The sequence below is a fragment of the Macaca mulatta genome, chromosome X (genome assembly GCF_049350105.2).
Source record: "Macaca mulatta isolate MMU2019108-1 chromosome X, T2T-MMU8v2.0, whole genome shotgun sequence".
Lineage (NCBI taxonomy): Eukaryota > Metazoa > Chordata > Mammalia > Primates > Cercopithecidae > Macaca > Macaca mulatta.
The window spans coordinates 37,038,429-37,060,590 of NC_133426.1; the positions used below are offsets into that span (position 1 = coordinate 37,038,429).

Consider the following 22,162-nt stretch of genomic DNA (forward strand, 5'->3'; position numbering starts at 1 on the left):
GGGAAGACACCCCGTGGCTGCGGGGCCCCTCTGGGCTCAAGTGTCTTTCTCGCTGCGGCCCAGGCTGAGCTTGTCAAAGAGGTACTCTGCCAGGCCTGCTGCCGGGGCCCCCATCTTGCGCAGGTTGCTCAGGTAGCCACCCAGCTCTTTGATGGTCTTGGCCTGCTGGTTCAGGAAGTGGTTCTCCAGGAAGTCGCGGAGCTGGGGGTCGCCGTTCTGCTTGGCCAGCTGGTGCAGCTCCAGGAGACTCTTGTTGACTTTCTTCTCCAGGTCGAAGGCACACTCCCCGGCCTTGAGCCCGCTCTCCCAACCTTGGCGCTCTGGCTTCCTGATGTCGCTAAGGCAGATGCGGCCACCGCGCAGGTTCTGCAGCCTCATCAGCTCCTAGGCGTGCTCCCTCTTCTCGTGCCACTGGCGCAGGAAATAGCGGCTGAAGCTCTCCAGGGCCACGTCGTCCCGGTCGAAGTAGAAGGCCATGGATAGGTACACATAGGAGACGTAGAGCTCCAGGTTGACGTTGATGTTGACGGCGACCTCGCAGCTGGGGCGGTAGTTCTGATGCACCTGTGACAGCGGGCCCAGGGCAGGCAGAGCGGGCGCGGGGAGCAGGCGGGGTATAGCGGTGTGGTCGCGAGGGTCCCGGAGCGGGCAGCGGCATGGGCATGGGCATCGGCATCGGCAGTGGCGGTGGCGGCGGCGGTGGCTGGTGCCTCGGAGCACCACCATCTGCAGTGGTGGCTGGCGGAGGGTGGGGTCCTCCGGGCCAGGCGGTGGTGGTTGTGGCAGGGTCGGGGAAGGGACCAGAAGTGGGCGGGGAGGACCCTTATCGGGGGAGTGGCGCGCGCCATCGGGTGGGCGGGGACTGGTGCACAGAGAGGCGGGGGCCTTCAGAATGGTGGTGGTGTCGAGGGGGAGCACGCTGAGTTCTGTGGGCAGCCCGGGGAACTGAGCACTGCCAGTCCTCTGCGCTATGTCAATTCTGTAGTAACTTTTCTAGTTACCAAGGACTTTCGCCTGTCCCCGATTGTTCCCCTCTATGACAGCTTGTTCTCATTTTATAAGCCTCTTGTCTTTCTTAAACTCTGAGAGTATTTTCTGGTAACGTTTTCTTCTGTTTCCTGTATTATATCCTTTTTTTCCCTCCTCCAGAATTAGTTCTATTTGTGCATCTTCCTCACTTTCCTTAAATATCTGGAAAACGTTTGTACGTTCATGATTGGAATCAAGGACTGGGTTACCCTCGGTGATGAGCTTGGATCTAATGCACAGTTGTGAGTCTGGATGACCAATAGGATTCTCCCACGGACAGGAGGGTGGAGTGTGTCAATTAGGGAGTGGTCATCTCCTTTGGAGGTAAAGGTACAGAGCTCCCAGGCAGAGTAGGAACTATTCCAAATGCCCAAAGCATGGCATTTCTCTGGCATTGGAAGACTTTAGTGGATCTGTCTTCTAGGTAGATGTCAGCTTCCCTTTAAATGCTCATCCATGTCTGCTGCACCCTGAAGCTCAATTCTCTCTGCAGGAGAGATGGCTCCACATTATAGCGAATGTGATTTCAGATATGTTTTGAGGACCAAAGCTTAAACACCAAAGACTCCGTTTTTAAAATTTACTTCGAAAAGTCCTCTGTGTTCACGGTTTTAGGTACTCAATAACTAATCCCCATGTCTTCCCTGCTGAATTTAAAACCAATTAGTTCTTCAGCTCACTGAAGAACAAGCTTAGGTCTGTAGCAAAATGAACTTGCTAGTACTTTTCAAATCTTCCAATTAGAGAAACTCACTGTGGCAGAATGACTTCATCAAAGCTTATTTGTTTTCATCTTGGTCCACAAAGTAACCATATTTTTTAAGCTACCCTTGTAATTTGATGGGGTCAGGTACTGATTTCTGGCTCTTGGAATATGAAAATAACTGATGTATGACTAAATAAGGCCTAGTTTTTAGGACACACCCTGTGCAATCCATGTCTTGAGTGAAGAAGAGGAACAGACCCTACAGTATGACATATCCAATTTGGAGAAGGAGGCTGGAACTATGGATAACATATGGAGTATATCCCCTCATCACTGTCACCACCAACCTGCACTGAACCTTGATAAAAACAGAAAAATAAAAATTTACTTTAAAAGCTAAAGAAATTTGGAACATTTGTTACAGGAGCTAGCCTCTCCTGACTAATCAAATTATCCAGTCAAAGAAAGTGCTGGATAACCACAGACTATACCCCACAGGGCCCTGTAGGCTTATGGCAATGTAGTGCATTCTGGAACACAACCTCTTGGTGGGAAGGCAGATGAGGAAAAGGAGAGGTTTAGATAGCTCTGGGTCATCACACTTTCTTCCTTTTCCTTAGTGCACTTTTTTTTTTTTCTTTTTTGCCTTCTGGAGAGTGAAATTTAAAGTCCCTCATTGACCAGGCATGGCAGCTTACCACTGTAATCTCAGCACCTTGGGAGACTGAGGCAGGCAGATTGCTGGAGCCCAGGAGTTCAAGTCCAGCCTGGGCAACAAGGCAAAACCTACTCTCTACCAGGAAAACAATAGGCATGGTGGCACACACCTATAGTCCCAGCTACTCAGGAAACTGAGGTGGGAGAATGGCCTGAGCCCAGGAAGTCGAGTCTGCAGTGAGCCGTGATCCCACCACTGCATTCCAGCCTGGGTGACAGGAGTGAGAGACTCTGTCTCCAAAAGGAAAATAAAAAAGAAAAATCCCTCATGGACTCTTGAGGATCAAGGAAAAAGGTTTTCCTTCGGTCTCGATGTCCTGGAATAAAATCAGGCTGGTCCTTGGGTACCTAACCTTAAGCCAGGAACACAAAGCACAGGGGCAGAGATCACAACTATCTGATCCCAGAACCAGTCAGCTGTGGTGAGGAAGGTGGGACATGTAATGATATAAAGCACTCCTGGAACCACATACCTGGAATCTGTGTTTGGGTGGAGCAGTTCCCCAGAAAAGGGGAATGCTAGTTCCAGGACTGGTGGTGGGAGACTAAGCAGGTGGTACTACAGATAGTACCATTCAATTTTCCCTACTGAGCCTTGAGGTCTGCAGAGTTAGGAGGTTCCCACGTCTGTCTGTGTCTCCCACACTGCACACCACGCCGGCGCTAAAGACATTCTTCTCCTTTGGAAGGGAGTATAGTGAGGAAGAAGCAACGAAAGTGTGCTAGGAAAGCAGATGAACGAATTGTTGGAGGTATCTGTGGGAATGGAAGTGGCGTCAACTCCCAACTACAAACATGAAATGCCTTGGGGCAGCGTGTTGCCTCAATGCTATGTGTGAGGCCCAGGGTTCAGGAGCATGGCCACAGTGAGCACTGTTTAAAAAGGTGGCAAGGAAGCCAGTCTCAGCTCTGTCACCAGAGAAGTAGATGATTTAATGAGTCCATACCAGACTAGATGATTTCCTACATTCTTGGGAATCCTCACAATTTTGTGAGGTAGGAATTGTTTTTGTTATTGTACCCATGAGGAATCTGCGATCCTAAATATAAAGCCCTTGCCCAAGATGATACAGAAACAGAATTCAATGTCAGGGCTGATGTTCAACTAGAAGTGTGGGACCACAGTCAAGTTTTCAATGAAATGCTGTATAATTAGGTTGCTGGGTCATATAATTTCTCATGGCCTCTCTCTGCTTTAGTGAGAACAAAGACATGTAAAGAAAACCAGTAAGTACCTGCTGTGATTCACAGCAGCACAAACTACCGCCCTCTCTCGTCAAGTGTTCCTGGGACAGTCCTTTCCTCTGGCAAGGTCAAGTTTCTCCTACGCAACTTCAGAGAACAAACACTCCTTATTCAATTTCTACTGGGAAATGAACTGAAGTAAATTGTTTTTAAAAATGTGAGGCTATAGTATGAGATAGAACAAAGCTTTTCCTCAGGAGACTGCCAAGCCCCTCTTTGTGGATGAAATGAGGCATTTAGGCTTTTTATCTCTCCCCTGATGTGCTGACCCCTACTTTAGGATTGTGATTAATTTAAATACTGTGTGTCTGTGTGTCTGCATTTTAGGGGGCATTTCTTCATAAAGTGTTGGTCTTCCATCCTTGTGCAATGGGGATAATCAAAATTTCATCTTAGGAGTACAGCTGATGCTTGGATTGCCTTTCCTGGTAGGATTAAAATACATTTTATTTAGCACCATACTCCTTCTCCAAAGCTCTTGTTGCTTGGTCAGTTTTCTGAATAGCTGGTGGGATCTGTGTCTGATTATTTCCAACTTGACTGTAATTATGTGACTTCTCATGAAGATGGTCTTCCTTCCTCCATCTCTTAACAGTTAGACACCTCTTTGGCTTATGTAGACCAGCAATTCTCAAATGCAATCCATAAGTCTCCCCACTGAATTTTAGAGTCTGTTGGTGCAAAGTGGGGTGACATGAATGACAATTTTCAGGGTCCACATTCTGCATTTAATGTTCAACAACAGAATCAGCTTCATTTCATCCAGAAACTAGCACACAGAGCAATGAGAATCACCACTGATCCTAAATGCTCTCCTGATAGTTATTTTATGATTGAGTCCATGTGCTTCAAAACTTGTAGCTTTGTAGAACATGGTAAGGATTAAGTGGCCATCAACCTCATGTTAGATTGGTTGTTTTAGAAAAATAAAAGCTTGTAAAGTTACATCTTCTTTCTAAGTGGGCTAGGAATCATTGCTTCTCCTCTGTTTCTGGAGTCTAAACTGCAAGAAGTAGTGTTATGAATAAAATTAACCTTGGAAAATAAATTTGAATCATTTTTTATATCATCAGCTAACAATTCAAAGAATTGGAAAGACATGTTTTCTTTATGTAAAACAAATCTACATATTTTCCTAGTTTCTTCAACTCTCTCTGGTAGCTGTTTTTGTGTGCAATAAAATATTTATGTATTTTTGTGTTGATGTATTATCTTATCAGGAGTGTAAATATTTCCTTAAGATTAAGTCATTCAACAAAGATGATATTTAAATATTGGAAAAAGTTATGAGGGAAGCCATGGGAATCTATTTTAAGTAGAGTATAAGATAAACTCACTTCTTTTGAAAACTGTTAGTGTGAGGAAGAATAAACTAAAATTAGTTATCAGTTTATTTTGGCTGTTAGTACAAAAAAGACTTACTGAATTTTAAATTTCATATTAAACTCAGTAACAAATGTAAAATAACTACAAGCAATGTTTTTTGCAATACTTGTGTGTTGAAATTATGTTTGTATACCATGATCTTCTCTGTTTTACCTAAATTACATTTTGGGAACATGAATTGTTTCTTAATTATGAAAATTTCTTTTTTTTTTTTTTTTTTTTTTTTTTGAGACAGAGTCTCGCTTAGTCGCCCAGGCTGGAGTGCAATGGCGCGATCTCGGCTCACTGCAAGCTCCGCCTCCCGGGTTCACGCCATTCTCCTGCCTCAGCCTCCCGAGTAGCTGGGACTACAGGCGCCCGCCGCCTCGCCCGGCTAATTTTTTGCATTTTTAGTAGAGACGGGGTTTCACCGTATTAGCCAGGATGGTCTCGATCTCCTGACCTCGTGATCCGCCCGCCTCGGCCTCCCAAAGTGCTGGGATTACAGGCTTGAGCCACCGCGCCCGGCGAAAATTTCAAAACATATAATAAATTCCCATGTTTTCTTCTCACAGCTTCAACAATTAATAACTGATATCGATCTTTGTCCCCTTCTACCTGATATATCATTTTGAAGAAAATCTAGGACACTGTATCACTGCATAAATATTTCATGACACATTTTTCGAAGTGAGAACATTTTATAATAAAATTATCATGCTGCTATTGTTTTTCAAATTATGAATTTGTGACCATAAAGGCAAAACAATCACTTTCAAAGGTGAAAACTTTGCTGTTAGAAAGAGTGTCTGGCAGGACGTAGTGACTCATGCCCGTAATCCTAGCACATTGGGAGTCCAAGGCAGGCAGATCATCTGAGGTCAGGAGTTCGAGAACAGCCTGGCCAACATGGTGAAACCTCATCTCTATTGAAAATACAAAAATCAGCTGGGCGTGGTATCATGTGCCTGTAATCCCAGCTACCTGGAGGCTAAGGCAGGAGAATCGCTGGAACCCAGGAGGCAGAGGCTGCAGTGAGCTGAGATTGCGCCACTGCACTCCAGCCTGAGCAACAGAGCGAGACTCCGTCTCAAAAAAGAAGAGGAAAAGAAAGAAAGAGTGTCTGTATTTTATTCTGGGTAAATGGTTTTTGTTGAGAGAATGCTTTATGTCAACTAGCAGCTATGTGAGACACAGCTTTAAAGAGCAAAGCACTGCATTCAGCAGATCACAAGTTATGCTTTCTTCCATTTTGATTAGAAAATAAAATGGCAGAGTTACACACAAGACAGCACGGAACTACTAAAGTACTTTTTCAAGTTGCTTTTATGTTTGATGAGTCTCAAATAAGATTTTGGACTTTCATTTGGGACTTTTAATTGAGTTGATGCTGGAAGGAGTTAAGACTTTGGGGGGCTGTTGGGAAGTCATGATTGTATTTTGCAATGTAAGAAGAAAATAAGATTTGAGGGGCCAGGGGCAGAATGATATAGCTTAAATATATGTTCTGACCAAATCTCATGTTGAATTATAATCCCCAGTGGTACATATGGGACCTGGTGGGAGGTGTTTTGGTCATGGAGGTGGATCCCTCATGGCTTGCTACTGTCCTTGCACTAGTGAGTGAGTTCTCATGAGATCTCGTTGTTGTAAAGTGTGGTGCCTCCCCCAACCGTCTCTTGCTCCTTTTCTGGCCATATGACGTGCCTAATTCCAGTTTGTCTCTCCCATGAGTTAAAGGTCCCTGAGGCCTCCCCGGAAGCCAAACAGATGCCAGTGCCATCCTTGTCCAGTCTGCAGAATCATGATCCAATTAAATATCTCTTTAAATAAATTACCCAGCCTCTGATATTCCTTTATAGCAATAAAAACAGACTAATACAGCCTCCATACTTTCTGTTGAGAAACCAGCTGTTTATATTATTGATCATCCTGTGTATGTGAAGTGTAACTTCTATATTGCTGCTTTCAGGATTTTTTCATTGTCTTGTCTTTTTTACCTCTTGTTTATAGTGTCTTAGTGGGGATATCTCTGATTTTTCCCTACATGGAATCTATTGAATGTGTAAATCAATGTATTTCATCATATTTAATAAGATCTTGACTGTTCTTTCCTCAAATATTCTTTATATCCCTTCATATTCCCCTTTTTATCTCTTTCCAGAACTCCCTTTATGTATGTTTTGGTACACTGGATGGTTTCCACAAGTACTCTGAACTTCATTAATTTTACTTCATTCTTTTTTTCTTCCAGATTCTGAGACTAGATAATGTCAACTGACCTATCTTGGAGATCGATGATTCTCTCTACTTCTTATTCAGATTTGCTAGTGACTCTCTCTACTGAAATTGTCATTCCAATTGTTATACTTTTCCATTCCAGAATTTCTATTTTGTTCCTTTTTTATCGTTTCTATTTTCTTATTAGTATTATATATTTGATGAGATATCATTCTCTTGGTTTTCTTCTCTTCTTTCCAAATGATATTCTTTAATATTTCAAAGAGTTGATTTAAAATATTTGCTTAGTAAATCCACTGACTGGATTTACTCTGAGACAGTTTCTGTTGATTTCTTCTTTCTCGTGTATGGGCAATACTTTTTGTTTTCTGATATAATTCGTATTCGTTTGTTGAAAACTGGACATGTTTAACATTATTAAGTGGCAATTCTAGAAATCGTATTTTCAGCACAGCTGCTATTATCTAAATGCCCTCCAAAATTTATGTGTTGAAATTTAATTGCCAATGTGATAGTATTAAGAGATGAGGCCTTTAGGACGTTATTAATGCATGAGGGTAGATTCTTCATCACTGGTACTAGTGACCTTATAAAAGCACTGGAGGAAACTAGTTCTTTAATTCTTCCATCTTTCTGCTATGTGAAGACATAGAATTCATCCCTTTTACCATTTTTTGCTCCTTCTGCCATGTGAGGACACAGCAAGAAGATCCTTACTAGATGCCTAATTCTGGAGCCTTGATCTTGGACTTCTCAGCCTCTAGAAATACAGGAAATACATTTCTGGTTTTCATAAATTATCTGCTCTGTGGAAGTTTGATATAGCAGCATGAACAGACTGAGACTCCAATGCTTGTTTTTGTTATTTGTTCCAGTTGTTGTTTGCTGGTTTAGTGACTTTATTGAACTCGTTTTGTAACATCTGTATTCTTTGTCACGCATGGCCACTGACTTCTCATTCCTGTTATTGTAGTGGTCAGCTTGTGATTTGAAAGAGTTCTTATCTAGAACCACCCCTCCTCAACAAAACAAAACAAAGCAAAACAAAACAAGAAACAATCTCCTAGTTTTCACAGATGGGCTCTTTGTGCATATTAGAACACACTTTCCTTTGGGAGGCCAAGGCGGGTGGATCACAAGGTCAGGAGTTTGAGACCAGCCTGGCCAACATGGTGAAACCCCATCTCTACCAAAAATACAAAAAAAAATTAGCCAGGTGTGGTGGTGGGTGCCTATAATCCGAGCTACTCGGGAGGCTGAGGCAAGAGAATCACTTGAACCCGGGATGCAGAGGTTGCAGTGAGCAGAAATCGTGCCACTGTACTCCAGCCTGGGCGATAAGAGTGAAACTCTGTCACCCCCACCCCCCCACACACGCAAAAAAAACACACAATTTTCAGCTTGGCAGTATACAGCACAGCCATAACCTTCATTTCCTGCTTGAGGGTAACCTGAAGTGCCCATCACAACTGGGTGTTATATAACTCACCAAACCAAAAAGCTGGGTGTGCCCAGTGGTACAAGGTGCAGGATCCTGTGAATTAAGCTACTGTCTGGGTAAGGGGGGAGGGTATATATCCATGTATGCTGATAACTCCATAAAATAAATGTATGTAAGGATATACAGAAATCCCTCCCAAAAAAAGAGACAGGAAGAAGCCTTCATAATATATCATTTTATATGTTTTATTTCTGAACATTGTGGATATATTACTTCTCCCAACACTTAAAGAAATTCATTACTCCTGGAAAGTCAAAAAGAACAGGTAACCTTTTCTAGAATCCTGGCTATGAATTATAACATGAGATAGCAGCCAGTTAGAGATGCAGGCAAGGTTTATGGACTTGTGTGTTTAGTGAACATGGAGGGTGAAATTGATCTTTAAGGGCTGGATGCAACAGAGAGAACACGGACTCTGAGTCTGAACTCTTGGAAGGGTCATGTACACACACACACACACACACACACACACAATGCACAAATTTGCCATTTATTTATTTAAAAGAAACTAAGAGACCCATTCCACTGGTCTGTTGCTTAAATAAAGTCTCCTATGGCTTGTGGAACAAGGAATTGAGGTGACAGCAGAACAGAAATGATGCAAAGACATTACCTCTTTCTGAAGCCAGGTGATTCTGACTCCATCACCTACTAACTATAAGGTTTTAGATAGTTACACTACTCTGAAACCATTCTCTTGATGTAACATAAGGAAGATCCATGTCTCACAGGGTTGTTGTGAGAAGGACACAGGCAATGTCTGGAAAGCACTTGAAATGGTACCTAATGTAACATGCACTTGACAAATACTTGCTATGTAAAAGCAAGGAGAAACATGCATTTATTTTTTTCTTTTGTGAAACTTTATTGCAGTATACATGACAAAAATTATATACACACACACACACACACACACATATATTCAAGGTATATAATGTGATGTGTTGATATATGAATACATTGTAAATGATTACCAAAATCAACCCAATTAGCATATCCATTACCTCACATAGTTGCTTTTCAGTGGTGAGAACACTTAATATATACTCTCTTAACTTTCTAGGATATAATACATTATTATTAACTATAGTCATCATGCTGTACATTGGTTCTTCAGAACTTTTTCAACTTACAACATGTGTGTACTTTTTGAGCAGAAAAATGCCTCTCCTTACAGTCTTCTTACATCAGATGAATCGTAACAAATAGAATATCTACAAAGTAGCTTAAGTAGCAAGGTTAACTGCTTTTATTTATCAGGAACCCTGGGGCATATTGAATGTCGAAGTTTATACTTCTGACTCAATTATGACAGGGCTCTACACTGGGTTCTGCAACTCTCTTGACCTTGTCCTCATGGATACAAAGTGGCTGCTTCTGCACCTAGATCACATCTCCATACCAGCATTCAATCAGGATGACAAGGATGAGGTAAAATTATTATTTTCACAAAGTGCTGTCATTTTATCAGGCAAGTAAAATTTTGTTAGGAATCCATGTTATTTCCATTTATGTATTTGATAAGAACTCATTCTATCTGGCAAACTCTAGCAGCAGGAAATATTACGAAAACAAATATCTTGAAAGAGAAAAATTTTTTCCTGATTCATTTTGACTAGTTATTATTTATCTCAAGACACTGTCGACACCATGACTCTTAAAAATTCAATGTTCTCTTACTAAGGAAGAAAGTATAGAATGGTTTTTGTATCAGTAATCGATAGTCCGTCATAATCTCTTTTCTGAGATAATTGATTAAATCATGAGCATATTAGATTAGATGATTCAGGCAATTGCTTTCTGCCAAAGACTGGTGGTGGTAGAAAATGTATGAGAAAGCTGCAATAAGCATTTTGGACAGCAAAAGACAGTTGAAATGTTAAACATATCCGGTGAATATTTTTAGATAAATTTAGGGTCTGTTCCTACAGATACTAAATATTTTAGTCTTTGAATGTTATATAGTCTCTCTCTCATCTACTAACTCTGACTTTGCAATTAATACCCAGCAATGGGCAATAGATAAATAAAAGGGCATGGCTCTGTTTCCATAAAACTTTATGATAAAGACATGATTGGCTGAATTTGGCTTATAGGCTATAGTTTGACAATCCATGGTATAAGACAGACCAGTTTGTGATAAAACAAAATGGACAAAATTGTGTCTGTGTGTGTGTGTGTCTGTATGCAAAATCAATGGACTGAGAGGATTCCAATTCACTTTAAATATTTTCAAATTCAATCATGTTGAAGTTACACTAAATTTTTGTTATGTTTGATCCAATACTTGCATGAAGGTATGACTTAGTGAGTTTAAACAGCAACATCAGTATTATTTCCCAGCTCCCCAAGTGTCTGCTCAGGCTGCCACAACAAAATACCATAGAGTGTATGGCTTAACAGAAACTTATTTCTCACAGCTCTGGAGGCTGGAAGTACAAGACCAGCGTAATCGCGTGGTTTCTGGTGACAGCTGTCTGATTTGCAAATGACCACCTTCTTACTGTGTGCTCAAATGGCATGGCAGACAGGGAGAGAGAGAAAGAAAGAGCATGCTCTCTGGTGTCTTTTCTTGTAAGGATGATCAGACAAAGGCTCCTTCCTCAGGGCCAGCCTCATCTAACCCTGATTATATCTCAAAGGCCCCTGTAGTGTGAAGGGTCCCAATCAGATTACTAAAGGGTTTATTTCTGCTGCCCAAACCCTGAAGGCCAGGCCATGAGCCAAGGCCATGTTGCCCAGCCAGAGAGCGGGTGTCCCTGAGAATCCAAACATCCCAGACAGTATCTGAGAACCTACCAAGAAAAAGTCTCATCACTTAAACAAAGTAAGCAAAGAGCCAGATAATTACCTTAAAAGTAGTTTAAAAATAATAAGCGGTGCAGATCTCTAAAGCTGTCCTGCTGTCGTCCCGGAGTACCTCCCATGTAAATCCTAATAAACTCATCTACTCGCCAAGCTGGACTTCTCCACGTCATTTCTTGATCACTTGGCTCACTCCCAGTTTGGGGGAAGGTATTTCTATATGATTCCAGGTTTTTCTCCTTACAGCCCCAACTTCAAATGCTATCACCTTGGAAGATAGTGCTTCAACATATGCTTTGGAGGGTACATGAACGTTCAGTTGATAGCATTCTGCCCCCCGGACCCCAAAATTCACGCCCTTCTTGCATGCAAAATCCATGCTTTCCAACCTCCCAAAACAACCCTTATTTGTTTGAGGACCAAAACTGCCTTTGTAGAACTAGCAAATTAGCCACAAGATTAGAAATTATGACTCAGGAGTTATGTAGCCAGAGGTCACAAGGCTCGTAACTTCCCCCAACTGCTTCTATAGATAGCATCACTATTGTAAAACCTAAGATTGGTGTTCAAAGCCCTTCATTCTGTTGGACCAGCTGGTTCCACCTAGACTGGTAAGCTGGCTCAACGGGTCTTGTGATCTGACCCAGGAACTGACTCAGCCTAAGAGGACACAGCCTCAACCCCCTATGATTTAATCCTTGACCCAATTAATGAGGATGCCCCCTTCTCTAGCCCCCACCCACCAAAATATCATTTAAAAATCCTAGTCTCCAAATTTGGATCACAAGCACAGTGTTCTAGGAGTAAATTCAAGGGAAAGCGGGTTGAGATAGAATGGAGAGTGGGGCGGAGTATAGCACAGAAAGTTGTCACAGCACAACCTTCCTCCTGTCTTGGGACTGAGGTGTGGGGGGGTAGCGAAAACAGCCATATACCCTCCTGAGTCCTGGAGACACCTGACAACAGAACCAGCTTCTAAGGGTTTTTCCTTCTCAGTACGCAGGGCGACTTGATTACTAGACATGCAAGAGAGACCCCCAGTGGCAAAGTGTAGAAGTGAAGTATTTTCCCAAAGCATGAAGACCACAAAGAAGCATAAGGGTAGAGGATGGTGGCTTCTAGCCCATTATCTTTATCAAACTAATGCAGGGACAGAAAATCAAATACCACATGTTCTTACTTATAAGTGGGAGCTAAATGATGGGAACAAGTGGACTCAAAGAAGGGAACAACAGACACTGGGACCGGAGGGTGGAGGGTGGGAAGAGGGAGAGGAGCCGAAAAATAGCTATTGGTTACTCGGCTTAGTACCTGGGTGATGAAATAATCTATACAACAACCCTCCATGACAGCAGTTTACCTACATAAAAACCTGCACTTGTTCTCTTGAACCTAAATAAAAGTTTAAAAGAGTAGAGGATGATAACGGTGATGATGGTGATAAATCATGGGTACCACATAGTGAACATACAATGTGCCAGGCATTGCTCTAAGTAATTTCCATATATTAACTCATTAATCTCAACCCTATGGGGCTAATGCTTTTATTATCCCTATTATATGGAGAAACTGAGGCACAGAGAAGTTAAACAATTTGCCCAAATTTACCCAAAATGAGTGGCTAAGATGGAATTTGAACTCAGGCAATCTGAGGTTAAGAAAACACTACACCAAATTTTCTCTCCAAAACAGAAAATTAAGAAGTCCCCTCAGTCAATTTAAAGTTTGAAACCTCAAAAATCGATGCTTGCTCTGTTCTTTCTCATAAAACAGTTAAGGGGCATATATATTTCAATAGGTAACAGCTGAGGCGAAGTCAGAGCATTCAGAAGTCCTTACAGCAGGCAGAGAAAGACAAACAGCGAGAAGACCAAGTTTGACTAAGATGAGTAAAGAGACAATAGCATTTTCATTTTCTGGAAACTGAACTCAAAGGGCCAGAATCCTAATTTTTAAGAAAAGTGTTAAAGTGCACTAATATGGAAATGTGGAAGATAATTATTGCACAGCTAAACTTGTTCATATCTTAATAAATGCTTATATGGTTTGACTGTGTCCCCACCCAAATCTCATCTTGAATTGTACTGTCATAATTCCCACATTTTGTGGTGGGGACACAGTGGGAGATAATTGAATCATTGGGACGGTTTCCCCCATATTGTCCTACTGGTAGTGAATAAGTCTCACAAGATCTGATGGTTTGATAAGGGGAAAACCGTTTCACTTGGCTCTCATTCTCTTCTCTTGTCTGCTACCATGTGAGACATACCTTTCACCTTCCACCATGATTGTGAGGCTTCCCCAGCCACGTGGAACTGTAAGTCCAATAAACCTCTTTCTTTTGTAAATTGCCCAGTCTTAGGTACATCTTTATCAGCAGCGTGAAAAACGGACTAATACAATGCCCAAAACAATCCGCTAGCTTTAAAATGATGCGAGCTACATATGTGTCTCTGACTAAATTATACAGTCTGTAATTTTTTTATTTTTACCTTTGTAGCCCACAAAAGAAACAAGATTTTTTTGTTTCTTGTTTCTTTGTAGCTTTCTTTTATGGCACAGAAAATAGATGTTTTAAGTATTTTTCAACAGACATGGACAACGTTATGGTTTACATAGGTGGAGGTTTTGCCTTTGGTCAAATAGAGAGTGGACTGAGAGAGGAGAAGAGTTTTTAAAGGGGAACGAGAAAAAAATCATAGAGAAGCAGATGTATCATTTCCATATGGAATCTTCTTCTTACTAGGAAAAATACCTTTCTATACGTAGCTATAAAGAAAAGGTAAAAGGCAAACTTTTCTCTATATCTTGAAAGGAGAAACCAGAGGCCACATTGAGCTTCACAGGAACAGGATGATTTTGAGATAAGCTTGGGGCAGACATTGGGAATAAGATAATAAACTTGGGGCAGATAAAGGTCAAGGTGGGACCAGCAACTCTCTGGGTGTGCAAACACCTCAAGGATCCTCTAAATGTTAGCTGCCCTGCACTTTGGACTAGATTTGTCATACTCTCCCTTATACTCTCTTTCTGGTGAGCTCATCCAATCACATGACTTCAATACCGTGTATAAAATGTCCCCAATATGTCTACTTCCAAACGTGACATTTTTGCAGCTCCTTGATTCATATTTCCACTTGGGTGTCTAATAAAAATCTGATTTTACATGGCATGCATTCTCCGCTCCTCCACCCCGGGGACCCCTGCAACCATCCCCAGGGAGATAATAACACCATCATTAGTCCAGGTGTTCAGGTCCAAACTTCAGAACCTACATTATGTTCCCCCTCTCCCATTCCTCACCTCCTGTCCATGAGCAAAGTTTGTCTCCTGTTGTGGAAAATCCATCTAGAACTTGTCGACCTCTTTTCATTTCTTCAGCCACCATCACAGCTCAAGCTGCACTAGTCTCCTACCTGAATCAGCTACGCTGGCTCTACCTGCTCTGCACCTTCAACTCTCTGCCACCCCTCTACATTCTTTAAAGCAGACAGTCACTGTCTTGACATTTGGGGGCATTTATTCTACTTTACATTTATTCTACTCTATATTCAATATTACAAATTTGACCTTCAGCTTTGACCTTATGTTTTTCAGTCCTTCTTTTGAGCTGTTTTTTTTTTTTTTTTTAAACCAGCTTTAATGGGAGAAATGGTACAATTGAAGGGCAATATGCAGGAAATCACCCCCTATCTGTGGGGAAGGCAGCCTAAGGCTCAGTCCCATTATCCGTGTCACTCAGGGTGAGCTTGCCAAAGAGGTACTCTGCCATACTGTCCCCCAGAGCCCCCATCTTGCTTCCCAGAAGCAAGAATTCCTAGTACTTGCATGTTTTAAAAATATGACTTTTCATGTCAAGTTAAAGACTATATTATTTTTATCCCCACCCAATCTCATTCCCTTCCCTTTTTCTCCAGAGGCAACCACTAGGATGAATTCCACACCATGCTTTACACCTTACCGTGCATACGCACCAACAGATACCATGGCCCAAGACTGCACACCCCACCCGACCCCATCCACCCCACCCATCTTACCCCACCCTACCCCACCTCACCCCACCCCATCCCACATGCCCTCAGAGTTTATAAGGGGAAGACTAATGTGTTTTCCAGGGACCCATAAGAATACCTTTTCCCTCCACCCCCGCAGATCCTGAGCTGCATGCAGATGGGACAGAGCTGAGTGGAGAGGCTGCTGGATACCTACTTTAAACCTGCATGGAGATGTGCCCTGATTCCTAAAAGGTGCGAGTGTTGCAGACACGCGTCAGCTGGACACCTTTATTGCTTTGAGAACAGGTAAGTTTATTGCCAACAGCGGGAAAACTGAGAGGAGAAAACTGAAGAGAACGTTCTGAAAGGGCAACATGGACGCCCCGCCTGGTGGCCGTACCCGGGGAAGGCACCCCGTGGCTGCGGGGCCCCTCTGGGCTCAAGTGTCTTTCTCGCTGCGGCCCAGGGTGAGCTTGTCAAAGAGGTACTCTGCCAGGCCTGCTGCCGGAGGGGCCCCCATCTTGCGCAGGTTGCTCAGGTAGCCACCCAGCTCTTTGATGGTCTTGGCCTGCTGGTTCAGGAAGTGGTTCTCCAGGAAGTTGCACAGGTGGGGATCGCCGTTCTGCTTGGCCAGCTGGTGCAGCTCCAGGAGACTCTTGTTGATGTTCTTCTCCAGGTGGAAGGCACACTCCATGGCTTCCAGCCCGCTCTCCCAGCCTTGGCGCTCTGGCTTCCTGATGTCGTGAAGGCAGATGCGGCCACCGCGCAGGTTGTGCAGCCTCATCAGCTCCTGGGCGTGCTCCCTTTTCTCCTGCGACTGGCGCAGGAAGTAGCGGTCAAAGTGCTCCAGGGCCGAGTCGTCCTCCTCAAAGTAGGAGGCCATGGACAGGTACACGTAGGAGGCGTGGAGCTCCAAGGTGATGTGGGTGTTGACGGCGGCCTCACAGCTGGGGTGGTGGTACCGTTGCACCTGCGACAGCGGGTCCAGGGCGGGCAGCGCGGGCGCGGGGAGCAAGAGGGGAAAAGCGGTGGGGTCGCCAGGGGCCCGGAGCGTGTAGCGGTATCGGCATGGGCAGTGGCGGCGGCGGCGGGGGCCTCGGAGCACCACCATGGTGGACGACGGCGGCGGCTGGCGGAGGGCGGGGTCCTCCAAGCCAGGCGGTGGTGTGCTCGGGGGCTCTGCGGAGGGGCCCGAAGTGGGCGGTGGAGACCGTTATCGGGGGAGGCGCGCGCACCGTCAGGTTGGCGTGGGGTGGTGCGGAGCCGCGCGGGCCTTCCGACAGGTGGTGGGGGTGGGGGAGTGCGCTGAGTTCCATGGGTGGCCCGGGGAACTGGGCACTATTAGACCTCTGCGCTACCTCAATTCTGCAGTAACTTTTCTAGTTACCAAGGACTTTCGCCTGTCCCCTGATTGTTCCCCTCTATGACAGCTTGTTCTCATTTTATAAACCTCTTGTCTTTCTTAAACTCTGAGAGTATGTTCTGGTAACGTTTTCTTCTGTTTCCTGTATTATATCCTTTTTTCCCTCCTCCAGAATTAGTTCTATTTGTGCATCTTCCTCACTTTTCCTAAATATCTAGAAAACGTTTGTCCGTTCATGATTGGAATCAAGGACTGGGTTAGCCTTGGTGACGAGCATGGATCTAATGCACAGTGGTGAGTCTGGATGACCAATAGGATTCTCCCACGGACAGGAGGGTGGAGTGTGTCAATTAGGGAGTGGTCATCCCCTTTGGAGATAAAGGTATAGAGCTCCCAGGCAGAGTAGGAACTATTCCAAATGCCCAAAGCATGGTATTTCTCTGGCATTGGAAGACTTTAGTGGATCTGTCTTCTAGGTAGATGTCAGCTTCCCTTTAAATGCTCATCCATGTCTGCTGCACCCTGAAGCTCAATTCTCTCTGCAGGAGAGATGGCTCCACATTATAGAGAATGTGATTTCAGATATGTTTTGAGGATCAAAGCTTAAACACCAAAGACTCCATTTTTAAAATTTACTTTGAAAAGTCCTCTATGTTCATGGTTTTTAGGTACTCAATAACTAATCCTCATGTCTTCCCTGCTGAATTTAAAACCAATTAGTAGACACAGGACTCAGCTCACTGAAGAACAAGCTTAGGTCTGTAGCAAAATGAACTTGCTAGTACTTTTCAAATCTTCCAATTAGAGAAACTCACTGTGGCAGAATGACTTCATCAAAGCTTATTTGTTTTCATCTTGGTCCACAAGTAACCATATTTTTCAAGCTACTCTTGTGATTTCATGGGGTCATGTACTGATTTCTGGCTATTGGAATAAGAAAATAACTGATGTATGGCTAAATAAGGCCTAGTTTATAGTACACACCCTGTGCAATCCATGTCTTGTGTGAAGAGGAGGAACAGACCCTACAATATGACATATCCAATTTGGAGAAGGAGCCTGGAACTTTGGATAACGTGTGGAGAATGTCCCCTCATCATTGTCACCACCAACTTGCACTCGACCTTGATAAAAACAAAAAATAAAAATTTACTTTAAAAGCTAAAGAGATTAGGAACATTTGTTACAGGAGCTAGCCTCTTCTAATTAATCAAATTAGTTAGTCAAAGAAGGTACTGGATAACCACAGGCTGTACCCACAGGGTCCTGTAGGCTTATGGCACTGGAGTGCATTCCAGGATACACACATACACACACACACACACACACACACACACACACACACACACACATATATATATATATATATATATATATATATATAAATCCCTCTGCTTTTTTCCTTCTGGAGAGTGAAATTTAAAATCCCTCATTGGCCAGGCATGGCAGCTTACCTCTGTAATCTCAGCACTTTGGGAGACCAAGGCAGGCAGATTGCTGGAACCCAGGAGTTCAAGTCCATCCTGGGCAACATGATGAAACCCACCTCTACAAAAAAAATTTGAAAAATAGGCATGGTGGCACACACCTGTAGTCCCAGCTACTCAGGAAACTGAGGTGGGAGAATGGCCTGAGCCCAGGAAGTCGAGGCTGCAGTGAGCCGTGATCCCACCACTGCATTCCAGCGTAGGCAACAGGAATGAGAGACTCGGTCTCCAAAAGGAAAAGAAAAATGAAGAATCCCTCATGGACTCTTGAGGATCAAGGGAAAAGGTTTTCCTTCTGTCTCGATGTCTGGAATAAAATCAGGCTCGTCCTTGGGTACCTAACCTTAAGCCAGGAACACAAAGCACAGGGGCAGAGATCACGACTATCTGACCCCAGAACCAGTCAGCTGTGGTGAGGAAGGTGGGACATGTAATGATATAAAGCACTCCTGGAACCACATACCTGGAATCTGTGTTTGTGTGGAGCAGTTCCCCAGAAAAGGGGAATGCTAGTTCCAGGACTTGTAGTGGGAGACTAAGCAGGTGGTACTACAGATAGTACCATTCAGTCTTCCCTCCTGAGCCTTGAGGTCTGCAGAGTTAGGAGGTTCCCACGTCTGTCTGTGTCTCCCACACTGCACACCATGCCGGCGCTTAGCACATTTCTTCTCCTTTGGAAAGGAGTATAGTGAGGAAGAAGCAACAAAAATGGGCTAGGAAAGCAAAGGAACAAATTGTTGGAGGTAACTGTGAGAATGGAAGTGCGGTCAACTCCCAATTACAAATGTGAAATGCCTTTAGGCAGCATGCTGCCTCAATGCTCTCTGTGAGGCCGAGGGTTCAGGAGCATGGCCACAGTGAGCACTGGTTAATAAAGTTGACCAGGGGCTGGGCAGGGTGGCTCACACCTGTAATCCTAGCACTTTGGGAGGCGAAGGAGGGTGGGTCACCTGAGGTCAGGAGTTTGAGACCAGCCTGGCCACCATGGTGAAACTCCGTCTCTACTAAAAATACAAAAAAGTAGCCAGGTACGGTGGCATGCGCCTGTAATTCCAGCTATTCAGGAGGCTGAGGCAGGAGAATCTCTTAAACCTGGGAGGCGGGGGTTACAGTGAGCCGAGACTGGGCCATTGCACTCCAGCCTGGGCAACAAGAGTGAAACTCCGTCTCCCAAAAAAAAAGAAAAAAAAAAGAAGGTGGTGAGGAAGCCAGTCTCAGCTCTGTCACCAGAGAAGTAGGTGATTTAATGAGTCCGTGCCAGACTAGATGATTTCCTACATCCTTGGGAATCCTCATAATTTTGTGAGGTAAGAATGGTTATTGTACCCGTGAGAAATCTGTGATCCTAAATATAAAACCCTTGCCTAAGATGATACAGAAACAGAATTCAATGTCAGGGCTGATGCTCAACTAGAACTGTGGGACCACAGTCAGGTTTCCAATGAAATGCAGTGTAATGAGGTTGCTGGGTCATATAATATCTCATGGCGTCTCTCTGCTTTAGTGAGCACAAAGATATGTAGAGAGAAGCAGAAAGTAGCTACTGTGATTCCGTAGCAGCACAAACTACCGCCCTCTCTTGCCAAGTGTTCCTGGGACAGCCCTTTCCTCTGGCAAGGTCAAGTTTCTCCTACGCAACTTCACAGAACAAATGCTCCTTTTTCAATTTCTGCTGGGAAATGAGTTTAAGTAAATCGTTTTTAAAAATGTGAGGCTATAGTTTGAGATAGAACAAAGCTTTTCCTCAGGAGGCTGCCAAGCCTCTCTTCGTGGATGGGATGAGGAGTTTAGGCTTGTTATCACTCCTCTGATGTGCTGACCAGCACTTTAGGATTATGCTTGATTTACATACTGTGTGTCTGCATTTTAGGTGGCATTTCTTTATAAAGTGTTGGTCCCCCATCCTTGTACAATGGGGATAATCAGTATTTAACTATAAGAGTACAGCTGATGCTTGGATTGCCTTTCCTGGTAGGATTAAAATACATTTTATTTAGCACCCTACTCCTTCTCCAAAACTCTTGTTCCTTGGTCAATTTTCTGAATAACTGGTGCTATCTGTGTCTGATTATTTCTAACTTGACTGTAATTATGTGACTTCTCATGAAGATGTTCTTCCTTCCTCCATCTCTTAACAGTTTGCTGCACAGAAATCCCAAATAATTGTTTACTGGTTACAGACACCTCTTTGGCTTATGTAGACCAGCAATTCTCAAACGCGATCCATAAGTCTCCCCACTGAATTTCTGAGTCTGTTGGTGCAGGGTGGGGGTGATATGAATGACAATTTTCAGGGTCCTTATTCTGCATTTAATGTTCAACAAGAGAATCAGCTTCATTTCTTCCAGAAACTAGCACACAGAGCAATGGGAATCATCACTGATCCTAAATGCTCTCCTGATAGTTATTTTATGATTGAGTGCATGTGCTTCAAAGCTGAAATACCTTCCTTCCATGTTTTATTCTAGAAGGATTTCAAATTGATGACTCTGTCACTCGTGGTAGGAGACTGTGACTCTCTCATGGAGAGTTCTAGTCTAGCAGTGGCCACAGTACCTCTTTACTGCTTGTCAAATCATCCATTTTATCCAATGAAGAGCGTGAAAGAGGAGTGATATGGTTTGGTTCTGTGTCCCCACTGAAATCTAATCTTGAACATAATCCCCACCTGTTGAGGGAGGGACATGGTGGGAGTGATTGGATCATGGGAGCAGTTTCCCCCATGTTGTTCTCCTGATAGAGAGTTCCCACAAGATCTGATGGTTTTAAAAGTGACAGTTTCACTTGCACTTTCTCTCTCTCCTGCTGCATGTAAGACATGCCTTGCTTCCCCTTTGCCTTCTGCCATGATTGTAAGTTTCCTGAGGCTTCCCCAGCCATGAAGAACTCTTTTGTTTATAAATTACTCATTCTCAGGTAGTATCTTTATAGCAGTGTGAGAATGGACTAATATAGATCACATGTACTGGCAGAATGGGGTACTGCTATAAAGATATCCTGAAAACATGGAAGCAACTTTGGAACTGGGTAACAGGCAGAGGTTGGAACAGTTTGGTGGGCTCAGAAGAAGACAAGAAAATGTTGGAAAGTTTGGAACTGCCTAGAGACTTATTGAATGGTCTTGATCAAAATGCTGATAGTGATATGGATAATGAAGTCCAGGCTGAGATAGAATAGAAAAACCCATTTTCTGAGGAGAAATTCAATCTGGCTGCACAAATTTGCAAACACAAGGAGCCACATGTTAATAGCCAAGACAATGGGGAAAATGTCTCCAGTGCATGTCAGAGATCTTCACAACAGCCCCGCCCATCATAGGCCCAGAGGCCTAAGAAGGAACACCGGTTTCATGAGCTGGGCCTAGGGCCATGCTACTCTGTGTAGCCTCAGGGCATGGTGCCCTTCATTCCAGCTGATCCAGCTCCAGCTTCAGCTAAAAGGGGCCAAGGTACAGCTCAGGCAGTTGCTTCAGATGGTGCAAGCCCCAAGCCTTGGCGGCTTCCACATGGTGTTGGGCCTGCGGGAGCACAGAAGACAAGAGTTGAGCTTTGGGAGCCTCTGCCTAAACTTCAGAGGATGTATGGCAATGACTGGATGTCTAGGCAGAAGTCTGCTGCAGGGGTGAATCCCTCATGAGGAACTCTAGTGAGGCAATACAGAGGGGAACTGTGGGTTTGGAGCCCGCACACAGAGTCCCCACTGGGGCAC

At 43.8% G+C, this 22,162-nt stretch overlaps 1 protein-coding gene and 1 pseudogene across 1 annotated transcript; both read right to left on the reverse strand.

The window, feature by feature from the left end:
* Positions 1-36: 36 nt before the first annotated feature.
* On the reverse strand, positions 37-726 carry LOC696691 (ferritin heavy chain-like; annotated as a pseudogene).
* A 15,165-nt stretch (positions 727-15,891) lies between these two features.
* Positions 15,892-17,483, reverse strand: LOC106992299 (ferritin heavy polypeptide-like 17). Its single transcript, XM_015127163.3, has one exon. The coding sequence runs from the start codon at positions 16,713-16,715 to the stop codon at positions 16,044-16,046; it is 672 nt and encodes a 223-aa protein (XP_014982649.2). The 5' UTR covers positions 16,716-17,483; the 3' UTR covers positions 15,892-16,043.
* Between the last annotated feature and the right edge of the window lie 4,679 nt (positions 17,484-22,162).

Bases quoted from the DNA above. Each gene is read 5' to 3' on its own strand.
- LOC106992299 (XM_015127163.3), bottom strand. From the start codon at position 16,715: ATGGTGGTGCTCCGAGGCCCCCGCCGCCGCCGCCACTGCCCATGCCGA.